At 44.6% G+C, this 22,519-nt stretch overlaps 5 protein-coding genes across 6 annotated transcripts; 3 read left to right on the top strand and 2 right to left on the bottom strand.

Moving 5' to 3' along the window:
- The first annotated feature begins 4,946 nt into the window (after window positions 1-4,946).
- LOC117866380 (uncharacterized) lies at window positions 4,947-6,751 on the top strand. Its single transcript, XM_034750578.2, has 3 exons — window positions 4,947-5,336; window positions 5,443-5,729; window positions 5,846-6,751. Exons 1-3 carry the CDS (start codon window positions 5,165-5,167, stop codon window positions 6,485-6,487), a joined length of 1,101 nt encoding a protein of 366 aa, XP_034606469.1. The 5' UTR covers window positions 4,947-5,164; the 3' UTR covers window positions 6,488-6,751.
- A 2,540-nt stretch (window positions 6,752-9,291) lies between these two features.
- Window positions 9,292-11,084, top strand: LOC117866619 (NAC domain-containing protein 77). The gene is made up of 3 exons (XM_034750875.2): window positions 9,292-9,678; window positions 9,814-10,118; window positions 10,229-11,084. Exons 1-3 carry the CDS (start codon window positions 9,492-9,494, stop codon window positions 10,892-10,894), a joined length of 1,158 nt encoding a protein of 385 aa, XP_034606766.1. The 5' UTR covers window positions 9,292-9,491; the 3' UTR covers window positions 10,895-11,084.
- A 2,365-nt stretch (window positions 11,085-13,449) lies between these two features.
- Window positions 13,450-16,829, bottom strand: LOC117866801 (uncharacterized). The gene is made up of 9 exons (XM_034751082.2): window positions 16,670-16,829; window positions 16,448-16,554; window positions 15,245-15,347; window positions 15,073-15,132; window positions 14,761-14,823; window positions 14,477-14,677; window positions 14,299-14,401; window positions 14,002-14,216; window positions 13,450-13,874 (listed from the first exon to the last, which is right to left on the bottom strand). The coding sequence occupies exons 2-9, from the start codon at window positions 16,552-16,554 to the stop codon at window positions 13,782-13,784; spliced, it is 945 nt and encodes a 314-aa protein (XP_034606973.1). The 5' UTR covers window positions 16,670-16,829; the 3' UTR covers window positions 13,450-13,781.
- A 211-nt stretch (window positions 16,830-17,040) lies between these two features.
- Window positions 17,041-19,285, top strand: LOC117866802 (uncharacterized). 2 transcript variants are annotated; one of them, XM_034751083.2, is made up of 6 exons: window positions 17,041-17,491; window positions 17,792-17,856; window positions 17,967-18,011; window positions 18,408-18,468; window positions 18,568-18,714; window positions 18,820-19,285. In XM_034751083.2, the coding sequence occupies exons 1-6, from the start codon at window positions 17,056-17,058 to the stop codon at window positions 18,945-18,947; spliced, it is 882 nt and encodes a 293-aa protein (XP_034606974.1). In that variant the 5' UTR covers window positions 17,041-17,055; the 3' UTR covers window positions 18,948-19,285. The 2 variants fall into 2 exon arrangements, with proteins under 2 accessions (XP_034606974.1, XP_034606975.2); XM_034751084.2 differs by lacking the exon at window positions 17,967-18,011.
- A 1,413-nt stretch (window positions 19,286-20,698) lies between these two features.
- Window positions 20,699-21,549, bottom strand: LOC117866803 (small ribosomal subunit protein uS9). The gene has a single exon (XM_034751085.2). It carries the CDS (start codon window positions 21,448-21,450, stop codon window positions 21,001-21,003), a length of 450 nt encoding a protein of 149 aa, XP_034606976.1. The 5' UTR covers window positions 21,451-21,549; the 3' UTR covers window positions 20,699-21,000.
- Window positions 21,550-22,519: the final 970 nt, after the last annotated feature.

Raw genomic sequence — 22,519 nt, 5'->3', positions numbered from 1 at the left:
AAGTTAGGATTTTATCATAAATGCGCAACTGTAGCATTTCATTTGTATTTGTGAATTATTGTCCAAACATTGACTAATTAGGCTCAAAAGATTCTCTCGCAAAGTACAACAAAACTGTGCAATTAGTTTTTGATTTCGTCTACATTTAGTACTCCATGCATGTACCATAAGTTTGATGTGATGAGGAATCTTCTTTTTGCATAGTGCCAAAGTTGGGATTTTGGAGCGAAATAAACATGGCCTATATATATGATTGCAGCTAGCTGCAGTGAGCTACAGCATGGCCTATATATATGATTGCAGCTAGCTGCAGTGAGCTACAGCATCTCAGCAGTGTTGTTTCTGACAGTGACAAAAGACCATATATACGACTTTGCATGCATGTGCTATGACCTGTGAGTGATGTTTGCAAATAGACAGGGACAGGCCATATGATATATACAGCATGTAAGAAAGTCTAACTGGTTGATCCAATCAGTTTGCAGATGATATACAAAATATAGAAAGTGCATGCTGAAATTTGGAGGGAATGCTCATTAGCTGGGGTCAATGTTGTGACTTATCATGCCAGCTAAACCCTAATATACATGACTATAAGTCGATGAAGCAGGTGTTTCAGTCAAGAAAAAGAAAACTATTCGCTTCTTTCTAGGTTATTCCTAATGAGACTAGCTAGTTTGGCTGGTGTTGTGTTCAACGCACGCACGCGTGTGGATGCATGGACCATATACAGCAATACAATACAATTAGCTGGCGTGAAGACTGAAAGTCCGAACTGAAAGAAGAAATTCCGGCAAGCGGCAGAGAGAAACTGAACAAGTTGTCAGGCATCTTCGCTTGGGCTGATGGAAAAGTAAATATGAGTATTGCATTGGGCCGCCGAAATGGATGAAGTGCGGCCTTCATGTATATACAAACGAGCAAGCCTCTAATTCTACTATATGCGCGACGCCATAAAAGATTTGTGTTGGTGGGTAAAATACATTTACGCTGGCGGATTGCCTAACCGTCAGCAACTTTGAGCCAGTAGAAATGGGCATCTATACTAGCGGGCGAGCACCCGCCAGCAGAAATGGATTTGTGCTTGGCGGGTGTCTTAGCGCCCGCCAACAGAGATGACGATCTATTAATTTTCCCTGCCAATTTTTATAATTTTATTTCCCATCGATTCTAAAATTATTATTTCCTGCCAATTTAAAATATGTATCTCCAACCACGAAGCAAATTAAAATATGAACAGTATATAAATTTTCATATCATTAAACATTCCAAGCAATATTACATAAATATGAAATATGAAATATTCACTACTACATAAAAAACAAAATAAATATATATATAATATAAAAAGAAAAAGAAAAAAAAGGCCGGCGCGTCCCACCGCCCATGCCCCCTTGCGCCAGGGGATCCGCCGTGCGCGCCCCTATGCCACTCGCCTGGTGCCGGCCCCACCTGCCGCCCAATCCCCGGCGCCTGGGCCGGCCGCCTGCCCGCTTGCGCCCGCCACCCGCCGTGACGGGGTCGCTGCCGCCGCGCACCCGTCGCCCGCACCTCGCGTCTGGGGCCGGCTGCCCCGCCCCCATGCGCGCCCACTGCTCGGCTGCCCGCGCCGGCCAGGGCCAGGGAGAGAGTGAGAGATGAGCGTGGGAGGGATTGAGAGAGATGAGTTTGAGAGAGATAAGGCCTAAGCGTGTGGGTGGGAGTGAGAGAGACAAGGTAGCCGTGCCAACCTCGTTCAGCCAATGGGAGATCATCATTTTAGAGGTGTGGATCGCTGATGTGGTGACCACCATAAATTTAGAAAGCATCTGTACTGGTGGGCAATAAAGCCACCCGCTAGCACAGATAATTTAAAAAAATTAAAAAGTTTTTTAAAATTAGTAAATGAATTCAAACATGTTTGAAACTTGTACATATGAATATACATGTCACATAGTGCATCTAAAAATTACAGTTGGATAGAAATCATAATTTTTATGAATTAATTAGTTCACATGTTACTATAGAATTAAGTTAGTTTAGAAGCTTAAAGCCTCACTTGAGTTACATGAAATGTTGTCGGTGAAATATACATTTGTGAACAATATATATTCCAATTTTTTTATAACATATTGAAGCTTTTATGTCAAGATTGTGAACTCATAAAATGATTCCATACCAATTTATATAGTTTTTGGACCATGTTTAGATATTATTAGAATTTATTTCACTAAAAGTTTTAATAGAAGTGATAAATGTACCTAAAAACTTTGTGAATCTTTCATGGTTTGAGTTAAAATGAAACATGTGTCTTTAGCGTCATTTTTCTGAAATTTTTGGATCTTATTTGTGAAAATTTTAGTTCAAATACATATTAATTCCAATAAACATCCTTATAATCATTAAATCACTTATAATTTTTTTGCAACACCTACACAACAACATATACGTAGTCTAATATATGTTAAAAATATATCATGATATGTAAAATAAAGTTTTTAATAAATTGAAAAGCATTAATTTGTGTTGGTGGAATGGAGGTCATTTGTGCTCGCTAGAGAGGCTGGGTCGAGACAGATGCTACCGCGTTCAGAACTGCAAGCCGCCGGTAGAATTGCTCTCTCATCCAACTCCATGCTGCTCCTACACATAGGTTCCAACAACAAGAACATCTGACTTGTTCCGGTAAACTAGCTAGGTGGCAAGTAGGTAGGTAGCCGGCCGGCCTGCTGATCAAACTGATGGAGTGGATAAGAACCTAGCTGATGGCATCTATATATAGTACGTGTACTACTGATTACGCACGTGCAGCTACATATAATATGTTCGGCTTACCTTATTGCGTGCAGTGTTTGAACAACTAACAGTCCAGAGTGTCATGCTTGTTGACCTGCTGTTTTGCATTGCATTGCATCCTATGTACACGCACACTCTCGCCTACACACTTCGGTCATTTGCACACTCTCGCCTGTACTGTATATCGATCGGCATGCATATGCTAGCCAAGGGTTTGGATCTGAGATGATGATGTGCACAGAGAGAGTCTCTGAGAACAGTAACACGACACATGAGCGTCGGCGTGCTGGATGCATACGCATGATCCATGCAGAGTCATATCGATCATTGCTAGCTAGCTTTATGTGTACTACTACACTGCATGTGTGCATGTGAAGTGCATGCATGAGCTAGCTAGCTAGCTCGTTGAGCATGCGTCGCTCGCGCCTCTCGATCGATGGACGATAGGCATGCATATGTCTCTGTCGTCCTAGGAAAGAAGGTGTGTGGTGGCGATCGACGAATCAGACCGTCCAAATAATTGGCTTCTTCTCTCTTCTGTTGCGTGACCATATATCCATCTCATCGATCAACACGCAGCCAACCAAGTAATAAGGTGCCAAAGGCACAGGTGGCACTGCAGAGAAGATGATCGATCGATGCGGGTCACCCTAGCTAGCTTTTCCCTCCATCAGCCACCACCACACGTAGTACAGATCATCAGGCCATTCGCTCTCAGCTCGTACGTGCAAATAAAGCTGTTATTATTATTGATGCAGTCGATCCAACTTGTCAAAGGTATAAGCCGGCCACACCTGTCTGAGATGACAAGTACTCTGCTACACAAGCAATTCATACTATCGCATCGCTTTCGCAAATTTCGTCACTCGGCCCGTCATCAACCCCGTACCAAAGTCCAGATTCTTGACCTTTTATTTCCCTCTCAGGATCAGAGCCACGCGCCCCCTGTTTTTCAAAATTTTTTGTCCGAAAGTTTTTCTCATGGATTCTCCAAAATTTGTCTGTATAACTTTTGATTTAATTTTTTGCCCAAACCCAAAAACTTTGGTTTCAAATTTTTTCACAATATTTTTGTCCAAAATTTACTTTCTTAAAAGTTTTTTCCAAGAAGAGGGATGTGGACCCCACGTGACAGCCTCTTCCGTAGGCTGTGGGGACGTGGAGCACATGTGGTCGGGGAATCGCTGGGATGGAACGATCCGCCTGGGCGCCCGTAAATTTGAGCTGCCCCTGGAATCCGGCTATCGTATTTCTGATATTATAACCTTATAAAAATTGGCCCATATGTAGGATGCTTTTTTTAAAAAAAAACCCTCCCGTTGAGAGTAGGCTCCCTATGGAACTCTTATATGATTTCTTTGTGAAGTCTAGGCTCAACCAAAAAATATTATACACAAATACGACAATCAAATGCAGTTGTGGATACCAAAGTCAACCACCTCTGAAAACTCTTCCCTATTGGAACCATTCAAAGCGCAATTTCAATCCACAAAGGGGCGTATCGTATGGTCCTCTCTTGATTTTTTTTTCCAGTGACTATGACTGGTAGTGCAAACAAGCATAAAACATCAAAACCAAAACGAATTTAGAATTGAGGTGGCGCATGGTTTCCACGATGTGGGCCCCACGCCCCCACCAAATGGATCAACCTCACGAGTTGAGCGAAGGACCAGTGAAAAGCCACGAGAGCTCGCCGCCCGCAATGGCATGCCTGCCAGTCCGTCACACATAATTGGCGTCGAGGGCAGGTCGACACGTGGCGCGGTAGACGTCACGTCGTCGTCTTCATCCGTTCAAAGCCATTCTTTTGCTTTCGTTATCCTCGTTCTTCCCCCCTTGCACACGGGTGGCTTGCGTGGATCCACGCCGATAACTACGCGGCCAGGGGCAAATTAGTCATCTGCAAGCACGCACTCCATTGGCTAAAGCTCGAAAACTACTCCCCCGCCCAATGGTTTTGTGTCTTTGACGCCGCATACTCTGAAGAACGACGCATTAGCTTAAAGTAATTACAGTACTTGATACTGATTAACTAGGTGTGAAAAGAGTGCAGCCCCCCGTGCCAGCAGGCTCTCTCGATCCTGCCCCCGTGTACGTCATCCTCATCCACAGTCCACCAATAAAACTGCACGCCCTCTCCATCGAGGAAGAAGACAAGGGCATGGCGTCTATAAAACCGAGGCCCAGTCCCTCCATCTCAAAAATTTCAAGACTCATGCTTGCCTTCTAAGCACGACTAGTTTGTTAGCTGATATCTCATCATCTCCTCCGATCCGATCCGATCCTTCCTTTGAGCCTGTCTAGATCTCTCTCTCTACAGTGGTCAACATAAACTCGATCTGTGCTTAGTAGACTGTAGAGGTAGAGCAATCTTAATATACCAGAGCAGATGCCGATCGCCAGCAGTAGACTGCCAAATCTTCCAGCTGGGTTCCGGTTCCACCCCACAGATGAGGAGCTCATCGTCCACTACCTCATGAACCAAGCTTCCTCCCTCCCATGCCCTGTCCCCATCATCGCCGAGGTCAACATCTACCAGTGCAACCCGTGGGATCTTCCTGGTAATTTAGTTACACTATCTGAATTATATTCTGACAGCAGCAACCCAATCATAGCCTATACTAACAAAATTTCCACCAAATATATTTTCCTTTCGTTTGTTTTCAGCCAAATCTTTGTTTGGAGAGAACGAGTGGTACTTCTTCAGCCCGAGGGATCGCAAGTACCCGAATGGCGCCCGCCCCAACCGTGCCGCCGGATCGGGCTACTGGAAGGCCACCGGCACCGACAAGGCCATCCTGTCGACTCCGACGAGCGAGAACATCGGAGTGAAGAAGGCCCTTGTGTTCTATGGGGGTAAGCCTCCCAAGGGCACCAAGACAGACTGGATCATGCACGAGTACCGCCTCACAGGAGCCAACAAGGGCACAAAACGTAGAGGATCATCCATGAGGGTGAGATTATTAGTTTCCGAATTGATTTTTTTTTCGGTTGCTTGCACGGTTGCGCTAGGCAACTAGCTGACCTATGCAAATCTTCTGAATTTTTAATTTGTTTTTGTCTGTTTCAGTTGGACGACTGGGTCCTCTGCAGGATCTACAAGAAGAGCAACAATTTCCAGTTCTCTGATCAGGACCAGGAGGGCTCAACTGTGGAGGAAGAATCCCTCAACAACAACATGAACAGCACAAGCGCAGCCTCGCCCAACAAGTCTGACGCCAATGATCATGATGATCAGTTCCAATTCCAACCGACGACCATGAGCATGAGCAAGTCATACTCGATCACCGATCTCCTCAACACCATCGACTACTCGGCGCTCTCGCAGCTCCTCGATGCCCCAGCTGAAGCTGAGCCACCGCTAATCTACCCAACAACAACACAAACACACCAATCACTTAACTATAACAACAACGTGATGAACAATAACAGCCACTTCAATCTGCCAGAAGCAGCAGACGCATGTCCAGATTACGTTGCGCCTAATAACTGCAACGGTCTGAAGAGGAAGCGAGTGATGACCATGGACGGTGCTGAATCCTCCTTCGATGATGGCAGCAGAAAATTACTGAAGCTGCCAAGTGATTCAAGGAGCAGCGGCCACGGCCATTTTGTTGGCAGCACGAGCAGCTACTGCAACCAGCAGCTTGTGGACACGAGTGGCTTTCAGTACAGCAGCCTGCTGAGCTATCCATTCATCGAGATGCAGTAGCGTCGATCTGTGCGCTACTATTGCAACCAGCGAGATGTTGATGTGAATTCATACCACGGAAACTTCACTGGGTCAAACAAACAGAACTAGAAAAGACATACTGGATTGTTCCTGCTTGTGACCGGAAAAATTCAGAATTGCTCAAGCATTTCGTTTTCATTTTCATTTAAAAGGTTGTAAATTAGGGCCAGGTGTACGTACTACTGAAAGTCACGTGTGGATGGGATCAATGAAGAAAAGCTAAAGATGACCACGTTTCTTGTACTGTGTGTTTTTGGCATGTGCTGTTGTTGGTGTCCTTATCCAACTGGAGAGGGTTGGATCCCTCCACTTGTTGCACTATTGGAATATACCTTAGCTGCTTCCTGTTCCTGCTGATGCCATTGTAGCCACGGATGGATCAGAGCGCGTACAACGCGCGTGCATGCTAGCTTCGGTGGACCAATGCCATGGCAAAACGTCAGCAGCGGAGCTAGTGATATTCTAATGGCACCGGCCGGAAAGGCAACGGCGGCGGCGGCGCACGTTGCTCGATGATCGAATACCACTTTGGTTACTGATTATAAGCATGCATGCATGCACGGTTGGTGATGGTCCACATATGACATGCTCCATCAGCAGTTAGATAAGCCCTGTGTTGATTAATCCTCCATTTGGGTAACCAAGTCTCCTCATTGGAGACAGCCATTTGTTTATGCGCTTAGCGTGCACCACATGACAAGAAGATAAACGCAAACAATGCAGCTAGCTATAACTTTTGGAGATGGTCATCTATCTCTGCAAAGTAACCCATGCTTAGAAGCAACCACCAAGAAATTAAACTAGTTGCAGCATGAGGTCACATGTTAAAAGAGCCTAGTTAACCATGTACGATAGTCTAAGTGCTTGGGGAGGATAGTCTAAAAGAGAGAGGTGATGGCCGGATGGGAGTAGATAAGAGAGGAGGGTAATTAAGGTCCAAATCCGGTTGCTGAAGTCATGCCCTAAGACATATCATAGATTATCTCGCTCTAAGCATGCTCATGATAGCTTTGCTAACTCGAAGTTTTTTTTTTTGTGGAGCTTACTAGGATCTTTGAATTGCACCTGCTATATGCATGTAATCAAAAGGCTAACGACTAGCTTATCCACTATGACATGCACGGGCAGTTGATTCCTTTTCTAGAATGAGCTAGGCGCTAGCCACTAATAATTGGTTGCTTAAAGTGATATGAACTGACATCAGTGGTCTGATCCTGAATCAGCTTGGAGTAATCATGATGTTTGGTACTGGTGTATCCTTACAATGCTTCGCCCTGATGAATCACATGCACGTAAATGGTAGTTTGGATGGTAACCCGGGCCAAAATTTCATATGGGCTATGAAGCCCATGACGCGCAGATACAGGCCACAAATAGGCTGTTTGGGGCGAAATTAAACTTTGCTTTTCACTTGATGTTTCTTTCTGGCTGGGGGCAGACATCCATTATGGTAAGATAAGCCTGCACTGTTGCGATAATTCCGTAGTGTGAGTGATACCCATAAAAAAAATTAGATAAGCCTGAATGGATAAGTTTAACATGACACAACCAGCTACTACCATATATTGTTTTGGGTCATAGTCCAATAATTCTAGGGCATTTTTTATATACAATATATTTTTTAGTATGTAGGACTCTTTACCAAAAATAAAAACGTAATCTTCCCTCTCCTAATTTGTCAGCCTACACGTGAAGTCAGCAAAAACTGTGCCAACTTTGGACCAATCGTACGGCTTAACTTATCATCAGCTTGTGCCTAGCTGGATGGGTCAAGATCGGCTTTACTGAAAGCCCACCGGTCAGAATGAGCCAGGTCATCATCAGATCAGCTGGACGTCGTGCACTCTGCTCTGGAGGGAGCATGCATGCACGTGCCATCCCATTCCACAATTCAGGGACCTCTGACTGTTCAACCTGTCATTCTGTATGTCATCAGCCATATGTTTACAGCTGCCAACTAATTTCATTTGCTCAGCTACAAACTATTAGAGTGTGTACATGCATCATATGCAGCGGCATGGGCACTATGCTGTACCAAAGAAAAGGGAGAGAAATTGACCTGGCATAAAGATACTAAAATCTTGTGTGGATTGGCAAAGAATGGATCCACCCATGCATGCATGCGGGCTGACAGCGACGCGCTCAATTTGTCAAAAGAGATGGCAATTACCAAGAAACACAGTTGCACAAACCTCTAATCAATTAAAAATCAACATCCCATACCGGTGCTTCTTGATAAATACTCCCTCCATCCTAAATTACTATTTATTTTGACTTTTCTAGATGCATAACCGGTGACGGAGTAGGAGTCCAGAGCAAGGTGAATTCAATGGATTTATCATCAGAAATCAGCCGATCGGTAAATATAGCTAGCATGATGTAGATGTGCGCGGTTTTTACAGCAAAGTTTATGTGAATTTTTTTATGGAAAAAGTCAAGTGGCTTACCTCAGAAGCCTCCCGACAGTTAGTAGTCCCCTAGCTGTAAATAGCTGTCACTCACACCACTGTAAATAAGAAAACAAAAAATGAATGCCAAAATGAATTACCATACTATGCTTCTGATGAAACCTCTTAATTCTGATTAGATGGCCACGTAGGAAAGTAATTCTGAATTAGACGACCTAGTAGCTAGTTGATGCATTTTTTTATGCTGTCCTAATCAAAACCGAGTGAAGACTGAAGACTTCATTACTAGGCAAGCCAAAGGAGGCTTGACTCTTCCAGAGGAAGATCAGGTCTCACCTCTCACGCCACTATAAAACTTGGCTTCCTCCTCTCTTTATCCCCTTTCTATTGATTCCCAAACCTTTCTTGTGTTCACAAGCTTCCTCTAGCAAGCTTAGCTTCTCTCTCTCTCTCTCTCTCTCTCTCTCTCTCTCTCTCTCTCTCTCTCTGCTTTTTTCCTCTGAGATCCTGGTTTGCCTCCTGTTCTTAGTGAAGCTGCAGTCCATAGCGTTTGCAATTCCAACAAGAGATCGATCATGGTGGAGCGTAGTGTGAAATCGGAGCATGGAGGCGGCCTGTTCTTGCCTCCCGGGTTCAGGTTCCACCCCACAGACGAGGAGGTCATCACGAGCTATCTCCTGCAGAAGCTCTTGAACCCTAGCTTCGACCCACAAGCCATTGGGGAGGTGGACCTCAACAAGTGCGAGCCATGGGATCTCCCAAGTAAGTCGTGTACCTTTTACGATCCCAGCTTTTGTTCTTCAGTTGCACCACAATCATACATGTAGTTTCAGAAAGCTAAGCTTAATTTGAGCTGATTATTTGGTGTTTTCTCCCATGTTGATCGATAAACAACAGGCAAGGCGAAGATGGGGGAGAAGGAATGGTTCTTCTTCTGCCACAAGGACATGAAATACCCGACGGGGATGCGCACCAACCGCGCCACCAAGGAGGGCTACTGGAAGGCCACCGGCAAGGACAGGGATATCTTCAAGCCGGCTGCTGCTGGAGGTGCAGGCCGTGAGCTGGTGGGTATGAAGAAGACGCTCGTGTTCTACATGGGCAGGGCTCCAAGGGGATCCAAGACCAACTGGGTGATGCACGAGTTCCGACTCGAGGGAAAGTCCAGGCACAACAACTCCAAACTACGCTTCAATCCTAAGGTATATACATGGTCTACGTACTTGCTTGTACATGCTGAAAAATAATTTGCAATTTTGCTTCAACTTAGCGTGTCATGAATTAATTAATTAATATTTGGTGAAATGTTCAGGATGAATGGGTTGTGTGCAAGGTGCACCACAAGAATGGGGAAGCCAAGAAGCCCGCCGAGGAGTACTCTGCCGGCACGCCCAACGTCAGCTCCGTGATTTCAGACGACGCCGGCGAAGGAGATGATCATTTTCTGGACTCCATGATCAATTCCATGTACTTCAACTCTGCCGGCAGCAGCCTGCCCAGCACGACGAACGTCAACGCCGCGGCGCCGCACAACGCGGACTACAACCCAATTTCTTGTACCGTCAACCCAATTTCGTCAACCTTCCTAACTACGGCTTCAACGACACAGCAAGCATCAGCAATCTGCACCAGGTCGTCGCTCTGGCCAAATTCAGCAGCTCCAAGAAGCAGCAGTAGCGGTTACAGCTCCTCGTGGAACATGCTTCACGCAGACCATAATCAGGCAATGGGAAGCTACAACTTGCATCACCAGGCAATGGTGGCCAAAGCTCTAGGAGGGGTCACCTCTCCAAATTTCGCTGGTGTTTTACCAAGTTCGTCGGTTACAGCAGGGTTTCTGCAGCAAAATTCAGTGTGCATGCCGCAGCAGAAGCTAGGGAACTACAGGGAAAGTTATGCCACTAATCTTACAAGTAGTAGTGCTTCTACCACTGGACCAGCTGCTAAGAACTTAGGTGATGGGCTAGTGCGCTACTAATTACATAGTAGTACTTAATTGGTTAGTGATCATTGTAGTTATTTTGTGGCAGTTTTGTTGGTTGCTTAATTGATTGAGTTAGTTCTTGGAACACAGAGAGATCATATATACTGTTTTTTTTAGTGTTGTAAAGGACAGATATAATGTTTGTTTGTTGGTGAGAATTGAATTTGTTTCTTGCTGGTGCTGATATTTTCATGGCACGTAGTTCTGGAAGAAGTTGATATAATTTTAGGAGCTGCCAATTGCACAGTCGTGGGCCAAACACTGGATTTTCTTGACCATCGTTCTTCCATGTAACGGCTGTAGCATTCCTTCTTCTTCCATGTAACGGCTGTAGCATTCCTTCTTCCTCCACTCCCGCGATTTTTGTTATGCGTGATTTTTTTAGTACTTATTTTGTGGCAGTTTTATTTGTTCAAAATGGGCAGTTTACTTATAATCCAATAAGTTTATTCGTACAATGAGAAATCATACTATTTGTGTTGTGAAATAAAGGATAGTGTTTTTTGTTTATGTTGGTGAGGATCTGTTCCCTGTGTTGGTGCTGGTATTTTATTTCTGCATGACACAGTTTTGGAACTTGCTACAGTTTTAATGTCATTACCAGATACTACGTCTTTTTTTTAAAAAAAAAAACTTAAGCAATGGAAGAACAGTAGCTTGTCTATTTATGTGCGTACCAGTACCACACTACCACTACTACTGAATCTCCTTTTGAAAAGCTGATACTAATTAAATTTGATTAATTGCTGGACTATGAAAGAATGGCACTAACTAAAGACGGAGGCTTGTAATCTTGGCTCCCAAGTTAGATCGGCAGTGGCGACCCTCTCGATGTTGATGTACAGCTTGGTGCACCGATGGATTTCATCAGGAAATCACGTGCCGCCAGGTTGGTGCAGCATGCATTTTGGACGGCAGCGCATGCAGTCCACATGGCATGCAGTCCATCACAGAAAATGGAGGAGCAACTACGGAAACCGCGTCGCTAGATACCTGCCAGCTGATGCTGGAAATGCATGCTCTCAACTGCTCATGTGACTTGAGCAGTTGATCCATCCACATATATGCTTGCATGATCTGGAGTCCTGAACGATCGATCATTTAGTTTGTCTTCTGGGTAGCTGTTTGTTGGGCTGAAATTATAACTGAAGTTTCCGTAGCCATGGCATCCAGCTTGCATTGCATCTGATGGTTGAAAAGTGTGTAAGATGAGAGGAAAAGATTAATGAGAATCACCTTTAACTATTGATAATTCCTGCTGTCATGGTCTTTCTTACAAGCAGTCATGTTTTGCAGGCCACCGGCATGGTTCCTCAGAACCTAACATGCATGCGCTTATCTGGCAGCCTGCTGCGTATGGCCGGCCAAAATGTCGTCCACGGCACCGACCATACGAAAATCTAGAGCATCATATGTTGCACGTTGCCATCAACAAAAAACAAGTTTGCTTTCATCTCTCTATATACGTCATTTTCAGACCAGTATCATATCAAACCGGTGTCGATCAATCATAGATAGCAAAGCATGGGACGAACGATCTACTTGTACACAGTGTGTTACATATTGGACAAGTGGCGGCAGATGAGGCTTCAAACTGATATGAGCAGCTATGTGAGGATGTTGGTCAACAAAATAAAGATTGCAAGAAAAAGTCGCGCAACAGCAAGGAAAAAGCAGGCAAAAGTGCTAACGAAAAGGGCAAGGTAAAAAAAACAAGACTTTTTCATAATTCACCTCAGTGCACCATGTGCTACAGCTGATGTAATCTTAAATCATTGGCAGAGGCTTCTACTTGTAGCATCCTTAGTAGTTGGACGTATTTTATTTTCAATTTTGATATTTCATTTTCACCCAATTTACTAGCTCATGAGCATGATTACATATCTAAATGAGTTAAAAAAAAGGCTTAGCTAATTTCCTCCTTTTTCTTAACAATCATCACTGAGAAAAGTGATCTCTGATCTTTTAGTTCGCTACAGAACACAGTTGTACAACTTGGGTTTGCCTTTACCTCCACAATAACGAGGAAAAAGACATAGTAAGCATTTTCCAGGTGCTTGGGTTCTAAGCCAAGACAGACATATCCCCCCACAGCATAAAGGACAAATTGACCCTAGAAAGACTCGGAGCTACTTTTAGAAGCTAATTTTTCTTGGGCCAAGTCATCACTTGCGCACTAAGGTTGCCCTGACAGTAACCTCACAAGTGATGAGGTAAAAGCTACAAAAGCGGTGTCCTGATCAGCCAAGTATAGATCCACTTAAATGGTCTAGTAGTACCTGTTGATTCATTAGCAAGTAACGAAAGTGGGCCCCACACACGATCTTGGAAAGTAACTAGTAGCCAGAAAATAAGCAAACATCTTCATCAGGGTTAAGGCCCAAGGAGGTTATCAATGAGTCAGTGCATTTCACATGAAAATCAATGCATTGCTGTCGCAGACCATACATGTTGACAGCAGCAGAAACAGACACAATTCACAGTTTCAGTTGAGGCACAAGATGCAAGTAGACGTGACACATGTTCAAGTACAGTAATTTCTGATCAAATAAATAACAAGATTCCATTTTATTTGATGCACAGTGCCATCTTATTGGTTACCTGAATTTCAGGTTATTCACAGAAAACACTGGAGGCCATGGGATGTCTGGTACAATACAAGCCTCACACATGTATTTGTTTGCAATAGCTCAGCTAGATCTCTGTAGAATATTACACCAAAAATTGAGCACATTGTAAATAACAGGTGGCTCAGTAAAATACACAAGGCACTTTGGAACAGGAAACTAACAATATCCACAGTGCAGACCAACAAACATCGGTCCTTCATCCTTCTTGTGCCTCGCCAAGCTAAGCTCCCATATCCTGCATTAAAGTGCGATCAAGATTCCTGGGGAGCTTCAAACCTCGAGGGAGTATCAATTCCCATCATACACATGAGTCCTGATATCAAAATGATAAGAAGCACTATGCCCTGCACATAGTAGACAAGTGTGAGAAAATAGTGCAAGGATACAGGGTATGCTAATCATTTTACAGGAGAGCACACGTTTCAGAATAGAGCTAACCAGTACTGAAACAGAATACAAGTAAAAACTTACAACAAAAGTTCCTTCCAGAAGAGTTGATTTGACTAGGCACTCCCCATCACATTTGCCCAAGCCAGCTTTAGTAGTATTGGTCTTCTCTGCAAGATACCTGCCTAATGGCAGGTCAGAAGGTTTTTCCAGTAAAGCTGATGGTTGAGAAGCATAAAGAATGGTATATTCAGCTCCAGACTTCTTCAACATGGCAACCAGGTCAGAAAGCAACTCTCCTGCAGTGACGTAGTACTAAATTAGCTTTCTGCAGTACAGTAATTAAAAGTAAAAGAGCAATGCTAGTAGTCTTATCCTAACCTTCTGATTTCGCAGGGTCTAAATCCTCGAAACCACCATTGCAGAAGACAATCAGATCGGTCTGTCCACTTGGGTTGTTTCCCATCCGTGATGTCACCAAGTCCTGTAATGTACATGTTGTCAATGTACAAAACAAATATTTCATTGAAGAACCAAAAAAAAATATATAACAACTTACACGAATAGAATCCATGCTGTGATGTTTCTTCACATCTTGACCAGTTACAGTACATGTGTCTGTGTAGGTGACACGATTTCTTTCAAAACCACTGTTACAATTCTCAGCAAAGCCGGACAGCAATGAATTCTCCAATTTCTCATCATCTGTAGTGGAAACATAAGGGAATGCCATGGAAAACTCTGAACTTGTGAAGGAGAGCTGCAAGAAGCATAGTGATTATAAGCCATTGAAAATTTGATGCTTCAGTTAAACAATAACAGAGAGAGAATGCCTATGATTACCTTCAATGTATCTGCTAAAGCTGGATCAACTTGCTTATCTTTAGATATGTCTGATGATTGTAGCTAAGGAAAAAAGAACAAGTCAATGGTCATTCAAAACTGAAGCAATGGCTGTCTTAGTAATAACTTCATCATACAGATTAAAGAATTTGCTAGTTTTATGGCTTCATGAAATTTAAAAACGCTATTTATATCGACTTTTTTTTTTTGCACAAGCACTGCTTTAGTATAAAAATAATTTAATTCAAACAAAATTTGCACAAGCAGACAATTTAAAAGTGATAGAAAAATAGATGTGTATCAAATAAGTACCTCTGAGCCAAGAAAAACAATGGCGACATTAACATTCTTCTGAGCATCATCCTTTGAACACTAAGAATGAAATCAAAAGATCAGAAAACTGATGAAACTAGTTCCAATGCAAGAGCTGACAAATTAAAAGAAGTTGCATGAAAGCTTAAGTTTCACCAATGAAGATACTTACCATCAAGTTTGACCAGCCACCTTCCTCAAGAACGGACTTAGCTAAACTCTTTGGAGACACTGTCTGATAGTGGACTACTTGCTTAGCATCATCGGAACGGAACCTGGATGGAAAGATTGATGGAATGTTAGTAAATCCTCGAGTAGTGAACTGGCATGTGCTTGCTAAAACTAATAATTCGAAGGTACAAGAAATATTTGAACTGATGAGCGAGTAAGTTTGGATCAAGTCAGAAAAAAAGTGAACTGATAAGACAACAAGGTTGAGGAAGGTATCTTAGGATCTGATCAGCAAGCGACTGAACTCATGTAACTGAATAAGACTGATTAGGGATATATGATATATATCAGAGTCTAGGAATAGTATTGCATCCATCATCAGAATCAGAAACCAGGTGTGACATACTGAGTTACTAACGTAACCTAGGTAGAAAGCGTTCAGTGCTTAAGATGTATTACTGATGTAAAATTCTCTGATAAATGAAACTCTTGATTGCTAATAACAACTCGTTGTTTAACTGAATTCATGGCTTCAAATTCCATTGCAATTTAGAGGCTACAGGTGGTTCGATAAAAATTAAGAGCCCAAGATTAACCCAGTTCATACTCTAGCTACCAAAATTAGGGCATACAATATTTTCAGGCATGAGCTATAGTATCCCAAAATGTGAACCGTGCAACATCAAAATACAATTTTTTCCTCAAGTCTCAACTTTTGAGGAGGGCCATTCGTTTTTTGTTTTCCCTAGGCCTAACGTCTCAATCTTGATTTTTTATTGATACATTGGACAGACAATGCTTTTTCTTTCCAGAATCAAATGTAAAAAATCGATCTAATACAATGTGATAATCCACAAGTCAATCTGCACTAAACAGCTGTTTCCTCCGAATAAGATGATTCTATGGCATATAAGCTGACAGGCAAAGCAGGGCAATAACACATGAGCTAATTAACCCATTGGTTGGGCCATCTTCTATTTATTTAACATGGAAACAACGAAACAATCAGCAACCAAAGAAACTACTCCTTGAACAAAGAAAATAAAAATACATGTGTCATGACAACGATTAGTATACCGATGCACAATGGCTTTCTACTTTCTGAGTGAAGCAGAGCAACCGGAACCCCCAACATTAACATCACGCATCATAGCACGAGATCTCAAGGTAGGGACGGTAAAGATAAACGCAACAAGTTACCCACCCGTAGTTCTTGGGCGCCCAGAGGAACGCCGGCGCCAACACCGGAGCCGCGGAGGCCACCTGCGCTGCGACGAGCAACACCGCCAGCGCCGCCCATGCTGCCGCCATCTGATCGAATCGAATCCCCGCCGATCGTCAAATTAGAGGCCGAAAAATTGAGGGAGATTGCCGAAACAAGAATCGATCTGGGCTGTTGAGCGCGGAGATCTCGGAAAAATCTTACCTTTGGGCGAAGCAGGGATCACAGATTGAGATTGGGAATTTGTGCTGCCTCGCTCGATTGGGTTCCTCTCCTCTGGGTCGCCGTGGCCGCGATCTGAATCGGTATCGCTAATTCTGGAGGGGACGACGGCCAGCAAGTCGTTCCCTTAGTAGCTACCACGCTTACTCCAGAGACACTGACCTGTGGGCCCATATGTCAGAGGCTATCTTTAAGTATCCGAGTTCGTGTCGTGAACTAGGGCCTCGGCGTCGCACACAACAAACAATTCTCTCTCAATCAAAAAACGAAAAAAAAAGTTAACGAGGTCGTAGGTGTAAAATTATACACGTGACACACAGATGAAGACGCAGCGAGTAGCAGCAGATGACAAATCGGAACGACTGGCTATGAGGCCAGGTGTGGGATCGTGCACAGGACAAGCAGCAGCCTCAACTCTTATCTCCCACGATCCACAGGAAGAACTCAATCGAAAGCAACAGAATAATTCATTTGGCAAACAAAACCAAGGCCTCCTCCCCTGCCGACCAGCAGCGCCGGATCTGATGGAAGCCGCAGCGGCTACCACCTCCTCCCTGGTCCTCTTCTCCACTACTCCCAGGAGATCAGTCACAAGCTTTTTGAAGACTTCCCCCTCGTTGCTTCTTCGGCCTCGTTGCAACTACAGCTGCTCCATCTCCAGCGCAAAGCAGCAGCATCTGGTTTGCCAGGCTGTGCCATGGCTGATGAACAGCAAGAAGAGCAGCACCCTGAGGTGTACTTCCAGCCTCTCTGATGGCTCATCAACCGTTGGTTCTTCAGTAAGATGGGTGCTTGACCCTGCAGGTTTGCTACAGCCTAATATCACTGATTCCTCCATTCCTCTAGTACCTCTGAAAGTATGCCGTGTCCTATTTTTGTGAATTGAATGTGGCATCTGCGATTTAACACTAGTAGGTTGGGGTTCTGAATGTCCTTCTCGTATCCTTTACCGACTCTATCAGATTATTGTTCTTGAAGAGCGTTATTCAGTACTCAACAGCCTGCTGGAATTGGACTTGGAAATGTGCATGCGTCTCTTTCTTGCCCTTTGTTGCATGATAACAGAACTCAAATGCATTCTGGTCCTTGCATTGTGCATTTCAGGCGACGGCGACTGGCGCCACATCGGCTACAAAGTTGCACGCCCCGGCGCGTTCGAGATAGCCTCCGTACGTGCTGTCAATATCCTGCTTTTTGTGCTGCTCATCATAAGTTCTTATTTTCTTAACCACCATCCTCTTTTATTAATTTCTGCACCGTAAACAACTGGCATCAGCAGCAGCTTAGCAACATACACACTGCAACTGGCATTATGTTTCTAAAGGTGTGTTTGATACCCACTTCTAAACTTTAAGCACATGTTACATCGAATGTTTGGATACTAATTAGAAGTATTAAATATAGTCTAATTACAAAACTAATTGCACAGATGGAGTCTAATTCGCGAGACGAATCTATTAAGCCTAATTAGTCCATGATTTGATAATGTGGTGCTACAGTGAACATTTGCTAATGATGGATTAATTAGCTTTAATAGATTCGTCTCGCGAATTAGACTCCATCTGTGCAACTAGTTTTATAATTAGCTCATATTTAGTCCTCCTAATTAGCATCCGAACATCCGATGTGACCCTGCTAAAGTTTAGCACCTCGTATCCAAACACACCTTAAGTCACACGTTTTGACGAAAGGAATTGTTTGCGCTGTCGACACTCTCCAGGATGCGGTGACCGTTGGTCGGGTCGCTGACAAGGCTGACATCGTCCTCCCCGTTGCCACAGGTCAGTCACTTGTTGCAAATCCAGTCACTGATTCTCAGGACCATGCTAAACTGTTTTGCGATTTGATCTTGCATTCCCTGTGCGCGTATAAAAATGCAGTTTCTGGCACGCACGCTCGGCTGGAGAAGAAGGATGGGAGGCTGTTCGTGACGGACCTGGACAGCACCAACGGCACCTACATCAACGAGCGCCGCCTAAACCCTGGCTTCCCCATCCCCATTGACCCCGGCAGCCTCATCATCTTCGGTTTGCACCGATGACTCACTCCGATTCAGTTATTCAGAGAAGAAAAGCAAGGCTCTTATTGGTTGTCAACTGTGGAATTTGCATTTTTGCATCTATATAATGCAGGTGACATCCACTTGGCGATGTTCCGTGTGAGGAAGATGATAGTTGAGGTGCCCAGCGAGACCCAGGGAGCTCAACAAGAAACCAATACTGAGGTGGTATCAACTGCGGTTCAAGATACTGCAAGCTAGCATGCTCTGAAGCTTTCCGCGGTGCCCACCAGTAGAAGAATGTCCGGGAAAAAGAGTGTCAACCATCTGAAGCCAGACGGAAAGGCACAAGGAAAAGGAGAACATCGATAGAAGTAGAAACCTAAACGCTCATGGCGACATAATCTTCACGCCACGGTTCTGTCACATGGAAATGCAGCAAAAAAAAAAAGATGTAACGAAGGCGTGGATGAGCGTATATACTTTTCGAGTGAAAAAGCCAGGCCAGAATATAAACGAAGGGATCGGAATTTTGTATCATGCATGTAAACACCCTTTGTTCTCAGTAAAATATACAAAATGCATCGAATCTGATGTCACAGAGCTGTGTACTTTTTTTTCTTGAGTAACACAGAGTTGTGTACTTGAAACAATCAAATTGCCCTGTCCATAAAACATAACAGGGAGAGTAGCAAATTCCTTGGAGGTATAGCTGTTGAGTGTTCCCCCAGCCACACAGGCAGCATGCGAATAGCAGAGCATGAGTACAACTCCAGAGACTTGAGGGATGTGAGGCTCCTCAAGCCCTCTGGTAGCTCGGTTAGCTCATCAGAGGATTCAATCTCCAATGACTCGAGTGCATAATCTAACATGTTGACAACAGTCTCTGCGTAAGTCATGCGAGTAACATCCACTCGCGGGCCTTTCCCCTGCATATGCAAGTCCTGTTTGGTTCCTTTCGTCCATAGATTAAATTTTAGTCTATGGACTAAACTTTAGTCCCCATCCTGCTTAGTTCCATGGATTAAAGTTCATTAATACAGTTGAACAAACTCTCGTTTTTACCCAGCTACAAAGCAGCAACTCAACAAGAGCCTAGCGGATCACATTCAAATCAATGATAACAAACGCACACGCGCCATTGGTAAACATTACGGATAAAAGGATTTTACTGTGCAGGGGTGGCACAAGACAAATTGCAAATACAAGGATATCACTGTGCAGAGACAAAGGACACAAATCAGATACAAACAACATATCAACGGGCAGCGTATTCAAAGAGCACATTCAAGCGAGCAGAACATATCTATAAAGAGGAAGCTGTAAGGGGAAGAATGCGTACAAGGAACGTCAGGAACTCACCCTGACAGGCTGACAAGTCATTAGCCTGAAAATTCTACAGTAGACGGAACCTTAGCAACCATGTTCCCGGAATGATGGGAACAAGAAAGTGGAACGTGGTACGGCACTTACGAAAGGTTCTTACACTAAATTGTTCCCGTTCCGGAAAACGGTTCCCGCCGTTTTCCCGCCCGGTTGCTAAGGATGGAACTTATAAACATGCCCACACAAACATCACAGGCCATCCGTGCTACACATCCATACAAAAACAAACTTCCCTATGCATCAAAATGACTAAACTGGATACGAATAAGTAACTCAACAGCAGAGCAGAACCAGATTAGCATATCAGGTTTTGCCACTCTAATAACAAATAATGACTCGTGTTAAAAACACATTCGCAGAGCATGATGAGGCAAACAGTTTCATCTCAGTCAGTAAATAGCTAGTAGGCGACCTATCACATTGGATGACTGAACAAGGGTCACTGCAGGACAGACTTGACATCTACATGATTAGAAGACACATTTCCTATGCATTGCATATCAACAGAAAACTACTCAACAATGAGCTAACTAGAAAAATAGATCAGTCTCGCCAACACAAGTGTCTACAGTCGTATCATCAATTCCACGAAGTTGGGCAAACAAGATAGTACTAAGCAACATGGGTGAAACGAATGAAACACGTACTTGGTGAAATTGAAATACTACTCTTACATAGCACAAAATACAAGGAAGCCATATCAAAGTGCCTGGACATGGATAAACAGCAAAACCATATTTCAGAGACTATTCAAAATCTCTCACATTCATATCACAATGTCAAAACGGTTCAACACTAGGCTTAAAAGTCTAAACTTGAAGGTAAAGCAGCAGCTAGATATAGAACCAGATAAGCAGCTCCATTTATAGGAGATGAAGCCAAGACCGCACACAACGGTCTGGCAAATTTTGATGCGGCAAGCAATCGCTCAACGGTAGGACTTCTGGAACCTGGCGCGGGCACCACGACCACCGAACTTCTTGGGCTCGCAGCGCCTGGGGTCGGCGACGAGGAGGGTGCGGTCGTAGCGGCCGAAGATGTCCTTGACCTCCTTCTTGGCGGCCTCGTCGACGTACTTCTGGTAGTAGGAGACGAGGGCCTTGGCGATGGCCTGGCGGATGGCGTAGATCTGCGACGTCTTCCCTCCGCCGCGGACGCGGATCCTCATGTCGATGTCCTTGAACCGGGAGCGCCCAGCGAGCAAGATGGGCTCGAAGGCCTTGAGGCGGAGCCCCTCCGGGCGGATCAGCTCGATGGGGACGCCGTTCACCTTGATCAGCCCGCGCCCCGGCTTGGTGTAGGCCACGGCCACGGCCGTCTTCTTGCGGCCGAAGCACTGGACCGTGCCCGGGGTGGGGCGGGTGAGCACGGCAGCCATGGTGGCGGTGCTGGCTGCTGGGATCGCAGCGGCGGCGGTGCAGGCGGCGGCGCTAGGGCTTTGGCGGCTTGGGGTGGGGGGCGGCGGAGAGAGGGGAGCGAAAGGAGCGAAGGGTTATATAGCCTGGAAGCGTTAGGGTTTTGAGTGATCGCCGCGGCTCTGAGGTTGACATGTGGGTCCGAAACGAATTGTTGGGCCCGTAAGTGAACCTATTGAATTTCTGGGCTGTATTAATGGGCCAGAGGTATATGGTTCGGCCTCCTCCGTATAATACTGGGCCTCGGATGCTTCATTTGGTGGGTAAGGCCCAAAGGCGTCGTCTTCTTGCGATAAAAGGCCATGGCGGAAGGAGGAGGAAGCTAGGGTTTCGGCCCTCACGAACACTACTTGATCTTATCCGAGCGAGCCGTCCGGCGGCGCCGCGGCGGCCGGAGTCGCCTCTCCCGCGGCCGTGTTGCCCCCGCCGCCCTCCTGGGCTTGTGGGATGGTGACGCGGTTCTTGGGGTAAAGAGGCGGCGGTGGCGCTGAGGTTGCTGCCGGCGACTCGCGATGACGACTGCCCGCGGTCGGAGCGCGCGCGATGATGGCCGCGCGGGTTCACCCCAACAACATACAATTCACAAATTTGTGCTTTCAGTGGTTTCCTTTCAGTTTTTTTTTCCTTGTAAACTTCAAACCGTGTGATTTCGCCCAAAAAATGGTTCTTTTTTGTATTGTTTGACTTGTCTTAGGTTTCTACTTAATCGATTTTATGGTCTGATTGTCTTTATGTTTTACCTTCACTGTTTTCCAATGTTCATGGTTAACACTAACAGGTGTACAGCGTTGAGTTGCCAATCCAATAAACCCAACAATATTTGCCCCTTCCTTTTCAATTTTCCACCTTAATTTTGCTTCTGTCATCTCTGATCATTTATGTAGACCATGCTGGGCTCAGTAGTTCAATATGTGTGACAATGATGGATGCAAACTGCTAATAGTCCATGTTTGCATGAACATTAAGCTTTTATGTTATCCGTTGTAATCCTCTTTATATATTAAGTTTGTTCATATAACATTGCATCAATCG

This window comes from Setaria viridis, chromosome 8, assembly GCF_005286985.2.
Source record: "Setaria viridis chromosome 8, Setaria_viridis_v4.0, whole genome shotgun sequence".
In the NCBI taxonomy this organism is placed as follows: domain Eukaryota; kingdom Viridiplantae; phylum Streptophyta; class Magnoliopsida; order Poales; family Poaceae; genus Setaria; species Setaria viridis.
The sequence above is the reverse complement of the archived record's forward strand: the minus strand, read 5'-3'. Positions and strand labels throughout refer to the sequence as shown.